The sequence below is a fragment of the Dipodomys spectabilis genome, unplaced genomic scaffold (assembly GCF_019054845.1).
Source record: "Dipodomys spectabilis isolate Male_0828 unplaced genomic scaffold, ASM1905484v1 ptg000422l, whole genome shotgun sequence".
Lineage (NCBI taxonomy): Eukaryota > Metazoa > Chordata > Mammalia > Rodentia > Heteromyidae > Dipodomys > Dipodomys spectabilis.
Genome location: NW_024871099.1, coordinates 4,314,590 through 4,325,501, shown reverse-complemented (window position 1 = coordinate 4,325,501; position 10,912 = coordinate 4,314,590). Strand labels below are relative to the sequence as shown.

Here is a 10,912-nt window from a genome sequence, read left to right as displayed (position 1 = left end):
TTATTTTTAATTAAAATTTTTATTTTTATTTTGTTAGTCATGGGGCTTGAATACTGGGCCTGGGTGCTGTCCCTGAGCTCCTCAGCTCAAGGCTAGCCAGAGTACCACTTCCAGTTTTCTGGTGGTTATTTGGAGATGAGTCTCATGGACTTCCCTGCCCAGGCTGGCTTTGAACCATGATCCTCAGATCTCAGCTCCTAAGTAGCTAGGATAACAGGCGTGAGCCACTGGCTTCTGGGTCAGGCCTTATTTTTTAATGTAAATTTTATAACTAGCAACCCTCCCCTCCCCCTTGGCACTGTTTATACTCTTGCCCCCTAAGTTTGGTACATTGTTCCCCTTTTATTTCATCTCTTGATGTTTTATAATCTCATTTGTGATTTCTCTTATTAAATGTTTAGTATTTGGTTTAATTTTCATAAATTTTTGAATTTTCCAGATTTTTTTTTTCTCAACCTGGGGCTTGAACTTAGGGCCTGAACATTGTACCTTAGCTATTTTGCTAAAGGCTTGTGCTCTAGTATTTGGGCTACACCTCCACTTCTGGCTTTTTGGCGGTTCATCGGAAATAAGAGTCTCATGGACTTTCCTGCCCAGGTTAGCTTTGAACCGTGATCTTCAGATCTCAGCCTCCTCAGTAGCTAGGATTACAGGTGTGAGCCACCAGCACCTAGCTCTGTTTATCTCTTACGGAATGGACCACATTCCCCTATAAATCTTACATTTAAATCCTAATTACAAGACCTTGGAATGTAGGAATCATCTACTAGCAATTTGTACAGTGTTTGGGCTTAGGGCTGTAGGTCATTGGTTGTGTTTGCCTTTAATGTAGGGTTTCTGTAGCAAAGAGAAACAAAATGAAAATTGTTATTGTTTTTGGTTATCATTTTTTTTTGTTTTGTTTTGCTGGTCCTGGGGCTTGAACTCTGGGCCTGGACACTGTCCCTGAGCTTCTTTTGCTCAAGGCAAGCACTCTTTGACTTGAGCCACAGCGCCACTTCCAGCTTTTTTGAGTCATTTATTGGAGATAAGAGTCTCATGGACTTTCCTGCCTGGACTGGCTTCGAACTGTGACCCTCAGATCTTCACCTTCTGAGTAGCTAGGATTATGGTCTGCACCACCAATGCCTAGCTTTAAGTCATTCTTTGGGACTGAGCTCCTTCACTAGGCACCAGCAGATAATACCAAACCAAAATGGACTGTTATCATGCTAAGTGCTACATAGTCAAAGTGGAGCTACAAAGAAACAGATGAATCCAAAAAAGGACCCATTTCTCCCTGGAAATAGAAGATTCCAGACTACCTCCATCATCATAATTCAGAAATCCCCTTTGGTTTCAGTCTTGTAACAATAATAACTGCAGTCATGTGATGTCACTCCATCAAGTGTTTTCTAACTGTTGTATTTTCTACTGTTCCATTTTCCAAAATCTATGCTCTTAACTAGTGGGAGCTCTCATTCTGTTTTGTAGAATGGAGTTTTTCCTGTTTTTTTGTTTTTTGGGGGGCTGGTCCTGGAGCTTCTCTGTCCCTGACCTTTGTGCTCAAGCTAGCGCTCTAACCACTAAAGCCACAGCACTACTTTCACCTTTTTCTGAGTAGTTTATTGGAGAAAAGAGTCACAACTTTTCTGCCTGGGCTGGCTTCAAACCATGATCCTCAGATCTCAACCTCCTGATTGGCTAGGATTATAGACATGAGTCATCATGCCTGGCTTTCCCTGATTTTTGAATCATAAATAAAATTCAACTGAGTTTCTTGACATAGTTTGTTGTAGTTTTGTCTTTGACAATTGTGACTGTCAAGAAAAGGACCGGATGGACATTCTTAGAGCATTATGCTTCTTTGAAGAATGCTGGACAGTATTACTGACCCCTTTGGAAGTCTCCTTGTTTCCTGTTCTCAGATCCAACATTACTCTTTGGTTCCTGAGCCCCTCTTCCCATGGTTTTGGCTTTTACGGGTCTGGGTCTGTGTGGGAGCATATGATATATGGTTTGGGTTGGGTTGGGTTGGGTTTTTTTTGGTCATGGGGCCTGAACTCTGGGCCTGGGCGCTGTCCCTCAGCTCTTCAGCTCAATGCTATTGCTCTACTACTTGAGCCACAGCACCATTTCTGGCTTTTTCTGCTTATGTGGTGCTAAGGAATCAAACCCAGGGCCTCATGCATACAAGGCTACCACTCTACCACTGAGCCACCTTCCCAGCCCTGATTCTGGGGTTTGAATCACTGGTAAGATCAGAAATCATTGCAGAAACAGGATTGGGTCCTTCATGGACCAAGAGGGAGGTTACAGGAAACCAGCTAGACCTGCACTGCTGAACAGTGAAAACAGGCCCTAGATTGATATAGGTATTCGTGATGGTGTACATTTCAGACAAGATTTGCAACAAGAAGAAAAAGGCCCTTAAAGAATAGTGTTTGTGTGTGTGTGTGTGTGTGTGTGTGTGTGTGTGTGTCCATGTGTATCATCGTCTGTCCCCATCTGTCCATCCTGGGGCTTGAACTCAGCACTGCCCCTGAGCTTTGTTGCTCAAGGCTGGCACTCACCACTTGAGCCGCAGCTCCACTTATGTCGTTTTGGCGGTTAATTGAAGATATAATGCCAAGGACTTTCCTGCGGGGGCTGGCTTTGAACCGCCATCTTCACATCCTCATCACCCAACCACAAAGCCTTCAGAGAAGTTTGGCCTTTGCCTGCAGACAGACGCGAAGCCACGCCCTCCCCTAGTAACTTTTTAAGAGGCCGTTTAGCAGGAAACCGGAAGTCTGTTTAGGTGGCGCTCGGGTTCAGGTCCGAAACTACACTTCCCAGGAGGCATTGCTACAGAGAAGCAGTCTCTGCCAATCACGCGTTGCCGAAGACTCCTGAGGCCGTGTGGGTGGAGCTTCCGGCGCTGTGCCGGAGACGTCATTTGGCTGTGACTGTCCTCTGAGTTGGCGCCGTGTCTCTCGTCAGCTGCCGCTCTCTAGGCCTTTCCAAACTCAGGAGAGGAGGACGGAGAAGCGGGGAGACAGGCGTGGCTGTCACCCTCCGACGTCCGCCACTAGTGCTGCCCGCCGAGCCCGGAAGCCGAGACTGCAGGCCGAGCCCGGCGGTGCCATGGCGGCTCTGCCCCTGGTGAGTGCCGGGCCTTCCCGGCCGCGCGCCGCGGCGAGGGCTGCGTCTGCAGGTTCTCGGCCTTCCCCTCAGGTCTGAGGCTTTGGGGGGGGCGAGGGTCCCAACCGAAGCGCCCTCAAGTCCAGTGCAGACGCCGGAGGGTGCTCCCCGTTACCGAGTGCGCAGCACGCTCACCTGGCTGCCCCCGACCCTGCTACCTGTGGCCGTCAGGAGAGGCGGAGGGACTGACGGAGGGGACAGTGGGGATACGGCTCGGGCCTGGGCGCTGTCCCTCAGCTCTTCAGCTCAAGGCTAGCGCTCTACCACTTGAGCCGCAGCGCCACTTCCCATTTTTAAATACTCTTAAGAGTGTAAAAAAATGTTTTTAAATGTAAAATTATTGAACAACTTTCTGCCCCTGTGTCTGGGGATTCATCGTAGTGTCAGGAAAGGATTCTAAGCCACAGACCACGGACCAGAGGGACCCAGGACCAGTTCCTGCCTCTTCGGTTAGATACATGATGCTGGGTGACTGTGTCTCAGATCCTCAGGGGAGAAGGTGGTAGCGTGTATGTCACAAGCTACGGGATGATCCGTAAAGTTTACAAACACACAGGCAGGCTGTGCAGTCTGCTTTATGAACATTTTCTTGTTGCTGCTGCCGTTTGTTTTGTTTTTGGTTGGTTGTGGGGGTTTGAACCCAGGGTCTGGGCGCTGCTTCTGAGTTCTTTTGCACAAGGCTAGTGCTCTACTGCTTTGAGCCACGACTCCACTACTGGTTTTCTGGTTGTTCATTTGGTAGTAAGAGTCTCATGGACTTTACTGCCCAGGATGGATTTGAACCTCCATCCTCAGATCTCAGCCTCCTGATTAGTTAGGATTACAGGTATGATCCACAGGTGCCTGGCAACATTTTCTTTTTGAGTTATGAAATTAAAGTCTGTCGTAGTAGGAGCTATGATTGGAAAATGAATCTCAAAGAAATCGAGACTTCTCAAAGACTACACATGTGGCAACATTGGCTGGAGCTTTAAATCTATCCAACCTAGAGGCTTTCGTTTGTTTTAAACACAATTATGCAAAGCCACAAGACAGACCCTGAGCCTCAACTGCTGCTGTACTTGTTTTTACTCTCATTTGTCATCCCTCTATCCTCCCTCCCCAGCTTATTACTGGCTATTCCTCACCAGTGTTCATGGGGTTGACAGTCCCAGCTGCCTCGGTCCTAAGCCCAGCCTCAGCATTGCTCAGAAGATGGTCCCTTGTTCAGGCCTCGGGTCCCCGTTTCTTATCTGTATCAAAGCAGTAAGCTCAGATCTGACCTGTTACCTGCACAGCCATCCCACCAGCTCTGTTTGGGTTTCCAGGCATCGATATCATTTGAAGATTTGGCTGTGACCTTCACTGAGGAAGAATGGGAACATCTGGACCTGGGCCAGAGGAACCTGTACCAGGAAGTGATGCTGGAGACGTACCAGCTTCTGGTCTCACTGGGTAAGGCCCCCTTCCTTTCCACCTGGAGGACCTCTAGCCTGTTTCCATGCACTCTTTCAAGGCAGGGCTGGCCAAGGTTGCTTTCCTTAGGGTATTATGGTCAGTGCTCTTCACAATCCCTGTGTCTCCATCAGGGCTTGCACATACAGCCTCAGCCTGACAATGTTGTTCCAAATTGCCACAGAGTCTAGGTAGCAAGATCTGCCCAAAATTGTTGGTTCTCCAAGAAGAGGATGCTTTGGACAAAGGAGTAGCTAGGTCAATTACACCTGGACATGGAAAAAGGCACAGAGCGGATGCAGAGTACATGGGAGTTATGCACTTGATACAAAAGGACTTCAGAATGTGGTTCAGCTGGAGGTAGGAACCTGAGGCAAAGGAAAGGACAGTTCCTTGTCCCACTGTGGTCTTAACGTAGACTTGGAGATCTGCCTGCTTCCTCCCTCTCATTTTCAACAATAGTCCCTTTAATTAGTGGAGAAGGCCAAAAACTAGGAGAAGCCCTTCATAGTCCAACTCCATTGTACCCAGAATCCTAGTGCTGACCACTCCATCACCTCTCCCTCCTCCCACTATCTCTGATAGAGCTCTCTAGCTTATTATCATTTTCTATTTTGTTTTTTTTTGCCAGTCCTGGCTCTTGCACTTGGCCTGGGCACCGCCCCTGAGCTTCTTTTTTGTTCTACCACTGGAGCCTCAGCGCCACTTCCGGCATTTTCTGTGTATGTGGTATTGAGGAATCAAACCCAGGGTTTCATGCATGCTAGGCAAGCGCTCTACCACTGAGCCACCTTCCAGCCCCAGCTCTCTAGGTTAGTGTACTTAGTTATTTGATGTGCTTATCCTCACTTGCCTTTGTGATGCTGACATATTTCTAACTAAAGCCAGGTGCTGTGTGCTCGTACCTGCAATCTTGGCTGCTCAAGAGGCTGAGATCTGAGGAGCACAGTTCAGAGCCAGACCAGGCAAGAAAGTCTGTGAGACTTTCTGTGAGACTGAGCGGTGCGGGGGCGCAGTGCACGGGCTCGGGGAGGAGCCCAGCCTCACTAATGGCATATACGCTGCATTCCCTCCAGGAGACCAGGTGAGGCTGGCGGCCCCCACGCTCGGCACGCCCCTGCCAGCCCTCCCCGAGCAGCCCCGGCTCCTCGGACTGCCGTCGCAGCGGCTGGACCGGCGCAGGACGCCACCACCGGAGCCCCGCAGCCCTCCCCTGCACCACGGCCTCCACCCGCCTGCCTCCCCACCGACAGAATGGTGTGGGGTGGATATGGAGTGCTTGAGTACGACGTGGCCGCTGGCGGGGCATCCCCAGATCTGTGCGGGAGCGAAGCCTGGGGACTGCGGGCCAGACCCCGTTCAGGCCCCTGCGGGGCGGCCCCACCGGTGCCCAGAGTGCGGGAAGGGCTTCACGCGGCGCTGCCACCTCACAGAACACCGGCGCGTGCACACCGGGGAGCGGCCGTACGTGTGCGGTGACTGCGGGAAGGCCTTCACCCACCGCTCCTCCTTCGCACAGCACTGCATGACGCACGGTGGGGCCAAGCCCTTCCCGTGCGGGGAGTGCGGGAAGTCCTTCTCCTACCGCTCCTCGTTCGCGCAGCACGCACGGGCGCACGCAGGCCCGCCGCCATTCGCGTGCGGACAGTGCGGCCGGGCCTTCGCCCAGCGCTCGGCCTTCGCCCGGCACCAGCGCACGCACACCGGGGAGAAGCCGTACGCGTGCGGGCTGTGCGGCCGGGCCTTCGCCCAGCGTTCGGCCTTCGCCCAGCACCACCGCACGCACACGGGCCGCAAGCCCTTCGTGTGCGGGGTCTGTGGCAAGGCCTTCTGCGACAACTCCTCGCTGGCGCAGCACCTGCGCATCCACACGGGCGAGAAGCCCTACGTGTGCGGCCAGTGCGGCAAGGCCTTCACGCAGTGCTCCACCTTCCTCCGCCACCGGCGAACGCACACAGGCGAGAAGCCCTACGCCTGCCCGCACTGCGGCAAGGCCTTCAGCGCCAGCGCCGCGTTGGTGCAGCACCTGCGCGTGCACACCGGCGAGAAGCCGTTCTCTTGCGGCCAGTGCGGGAAAGCCTTCGCCCACCAGTCCGTGCTCATCCGCCATCACCGCAGCCACAGCGGGGTGCGGCCGCTGCAGTGCCACCACTGCGCCAAGGCCTTCTTCTACTCCTCGTCCTTCGTGCGCCACATGCGCGTGCACACCGGCGAGAAGCCCTTTGTGTGCGGGGACTGCGGCAAGGCCTTCACCCAGAACGCCAACTTCCTCCGCCACCGCAGGACGCACACCGGCGAGAAGCCCTTCGTGTGCCGGGACTGCGGCAAGGCCTTCAGCGACAACTTCGCCCTGCAGCGGCACGTGCGCACGCACACCGGGGAGAAGCCCTTCCAGTGCGGGGACTGCGGCAAGGCCTTGGGGCACAGCACGTCCTTCACGCACCACTGCACAACTCACAGTGTGGTGTAGATGCCGCCCGCGATCGCTGCAGAGTCTCCAGCGGGGTTGCCAGGACTTGTGCTGACAGGTCCTGAGAATTGCTTCTGCCCACCCAGACCTTGAGTGCCAATCCTCAACGCTGTGCCTCTGCCTGAGCTGTTGTGCTCAAGGCTGGTGCATTACCACTTGAACCACAGCTCCACTGCTGCCTTTTTTTTTTTTTGGTCAGTCTTGGGGCCTGAACTCTGGGCCTGGGCGCAGTCCCTCAGCTCTTCAGCTCAAGGCTAGCACTCTACCACTTGAGCCACAGCTCCACTTCCTGCTTTTTCTGCTTATGTGGTGCTGAGGAATCAAACCTAGGGCCTCATGCATGCAAGGCAAGCACTCTACCACTGAGCCACCTTCCCAGGCCTTTGGTCGTGTTTTTGAAGAGTCTCATACACTTTCCTGCCCTGGCTGGCTGCCTCAAACCTTGATCTTCTGATTTCAGCTTCCTGAGTAGGTAGGATTACAGGTGTGAGCCACCTGCACCTGGCTCTAAACCTAACCTTGATCCTAAGGTGGAACCTCCGAGGTAAGAAGCCCAGTGGCTGGGATGCTGTCAGCAACAAATTGCCTTTTGTTTATTCTCTCCATATAATTTGGGTATTTTCAATAAGCAATGTTGGTAGAAGGTGAAATTCAAAGGACAGGTTGAAAATGATCCCCTAAGTCTCCCTGTGGTTCAAGGAGATGAGCAGTGAAAAGGCTGGGAGTTGCCAGCCAGCCAACTAGGAGACTGACCCATTCAAGTAGTCTTTGCTCCTAAACATGCTCATTTGTACCTGTGGAGAGCATAAAGCATGTGAGGAGCAGGCTGGAGTCGTGGGGTACACAATACACTTCCATTTGTGGGCATTCCGGGCATCTTGCAGGTGCTGTGTTTGTGCCAGGTTCTTGGCCTCTGCACCAAACATTTTCCTAAATCAGTCAGTACACAAACTTTTTTTTTTTTTTTTGGTCAGTTGTGGGGCTTGAACTCTGGGCTTGGGAGCTGTCCCTGTACTCTTCAGCTCAAGGCAAGCGCTCTACCGCTTGAGCCACAGTGCCACTTCTGGTTTTCTAGTGGTTTATTGGAGATAAGAGTCTCACGGACTTTCGTGCCCGGGCTGACTTTGAACCGAGATCCTCAGATCTCAGCCTCCTGGGTAGCTAGGATTATAGGCATGAGCCACCGGCGCCCAGCCTCACAAACTTTCTCTTTTTGGTCAGTTGTGGGGCTTGAACTCTGGGCTTGGGCACTGTCTCTCAGCTTTTCAGCTCAAGGGGAGTGTTCTACCACTTGAGCCACAGTGCCACTTCTGGTTTTCTGAGTGGTTTATTGGAGATCAGAGTTTCACAGACTTTCCTGCTAGGGCTGGCTTTGAACCGAGATCCTCAGATCTCAGCCTCCTGAGTAGGTAGGATGACAGGCATGAGCCACCAGCGCCTAGCTATACACAACTTTCTAATGTTGACTTTCTCTTAAAAACAGCTTGTGATTAACATGTTTCTCGTACATTTATAATTGCTATACTTTATAATAAAAGTACCTATAGCATTTTGGTGTGGTGTACTCTTCATATTATTGCTGTATAACTCTGGCTTAGTTGTGTCCACACATACAGCCCAGGTTGGCTCATGGCATAGAGCTCTAGCCTGGAGCATAAAAGCTCAGGTCCTGAGTTCAAGCCCCCTTTGGTTTGGTTGTGGAGTGTTAAAAATCTCCATTATTGTGTTTTGGTCTGTCATATTCAGTGAGTCCACAAGTGTTTGTTTAATGTATTTAGTTGATCCACTGTTTGGTGCATAAATATTAACCACTGTGATTTCCTTTTCAGGGATCATTCCCTCTATTAATATGCAATGACCTTCCTAGTCTTCCTACTGATTTTAGTGAGAAGTCTATCAGATTACCATATGGCTACTCCAGTGTTGAGAGATTCATTTGCATGAAAGATTTTTTTTCATCCTTTCACTGGGAATTTATCAGTGTGACATGACTGTCTTGGAAACAACAAATGGTTGGACCTTGTTTTTTGTTTTAAATATCCTTTGTAGTTCAGGGTTTAGTGTTCATGAATTCCTTTAGTTTTTGTTTGTCGTGGAAGGTTTTAGTTTTGCCATTGTGGAAGATAGTGCCCGTGGTACCAGTTAGGGTTGGCAGTTGTTCATCTCCAGGGTTTGAGTTAAATGTCTCCTGGCTCTCCTTGCATTCACTGTTTCTGTGGGGAGATCTGCAGTAATTTTCATCTTTCTGCTATAATATAGTTCCTTCTTTTATTTTACTTGACTTATATAATTAATTCCTTGTTTGATAAGTCCAGAGTTTTCATGACAATGTGTGTAGCAGTCTGTCTTCTTGGCTCCTGTCTACTAGGAATTCTGTATGCCTGTCAGGTGGGTGCTACTTGCTCTTTTGAGATGGGTACGTTTCCTGTTATTGCTTTGTTAAATGGGTTTTCAAGGCCTTGAGTTTTGATTTCTGCCTGGTCTTCCTGACTGTAGATTTGATTTTTTCACTGAATTCAGTTTTGAATTTTGCTTTGATATGTTCTGGGTTTTTTTGTTGTTGTTTCCCCATGCCTTTGATTTTTTTTTTCTTCTAATTCCTCTGTTTTACCCTCCACTCTTTTTTTTGGGGGGGGGGGTAATAGCCTAGGCTGGTCTCGAACTTGTGATCTTCCTGCATCATCATCCTCGTTGACTACCAGCATGAGCCACCACAGCTGGCTATCCTTCACTCCTATTTCTGTTTCACTTACTCTGTTGCTTAAGGTTTCAACTGTGGTTTGCAATAAGGAAACAACTCTGTTGAAGTCAGTTCTCAGAGTGTTAACTTGGTCTGATTTTTTTTTTTTTTTTTGTCCTAGGGCTTGAACTTTGGGGATCTGGGTGCTATCCTTGAGCTCTTCAGTTCAAGGCGAATGCTTTACCACTTGAGCCACCGTGCCACTTCCAGTTTTCTGGTGGTTGCTTAGAGGTAAAGAGTCTCATGTACTTTTCTGCCTGGGCTGGCTTTGAATATGATCTCAGCCTCCTGAGTAGCTAAGATTACAGGCATGAGCCACTGGCACCTGGCCAACTTCATCTTTTAATGACATGTGTAAGTGCTTCTATCTCTTTTTGAACAGCCTGGTCATTTCCTCCTTGTATTGGGTTTTGGATCTCCCTTTTTATTTTATTGGCTAATTCTCTCATCATTGCTTTAATGGTTATTTTATCCTCCATCTCTTCTTCGCTCTTTCTAGGGTTGTTGCCTGGATTGTTGTTGGCTTTTGAATTTGGCATGTTGTCTTGATTGTCATGGCTTTTGTACTCTTTTGTTGTGATGTATGCATTTGGGTTCAGGGACTGTTGGGGTTCAGCAGTGTATTAAGTGATGGTGGGGTATGGTTCTCTGGATGGATCTGTGGGACTTTGTACTTGGCCACTTTCCGCACAGGCTGGTGCACACAGTGTCATGGGCTCTGGCCAGCTGTTAGGGCTCTGGGCTGAGCTGGGTGCTGGTGGCTCACGCCTGTAGTCCGAGCTACTCAGGAGGCTGAGATCTGAGGATTGCCATTCCTTGCCAGCCTGGGCAAGGAAAGTCCCTGAGACTCTTAAATCCAAGTAACCACCAGAAAACCAGAAGTAGTGCTGTGGCTCAACTGGTAGAGAGCTAGCTTTGAGCTGAAGAGCTGAGGGACAGCGCCCGGGCCCAGAGTTCAAGCCCCATGACCGACACGAAGGGCTCTGGCTGGGATCCATGTAGGTGGGCAGCCTGGTGTCCTGGCCTCATATGAAGAGGGATTTTTTTTTTTCTTTGTGCTGGTACTGGGCATTGTACTTAGGACCTAGATGCCATGTCTTTCTTCT

General features: G+C 50.2%; 1 protein-coding gene across 1 annotated transcript; it reads left to right on the top strand.

The window, feature by feature from the left end:
• Positions 1–2,912: 2,912 nt before the first annotated feature.
• Znf599 (zinc finger protein 599) lies at positions 2,913–7,240 on the top strand. Its single transcript, XM_042668095.1, has 3 exons — positions 2,913–3,123; positions 4,470–4,596; positions 5,673–7,240. The coding sequence occupies exons 1-3, from the start codon at positions 3,106–3,108 to the stop codon at positions 7,064–7,066; spliced, it is 1,539 nt and encodes a 512-aa protein (XP_042524029.1). The 5' UTR covers positions 2,913–3,105; the 3' UTR covers positions 7,067–7,240.
• Positions 7,241–10,912: the final 3,672 nt, after the last annotated feature.

What these genes read in the sequence shown, in the direction of transcription:
- Znf599 (XM_042668095.1), top strand. An exon ending in CCAGCTTCTGGTCTCACTGG is followed by an intron (nt 4,597 to 5,672) that starts GTAAGGCCCCCT and finishes CATTCCCTCCAG; the next exon opens with GAGACCAGGTGAGGCTGGCG.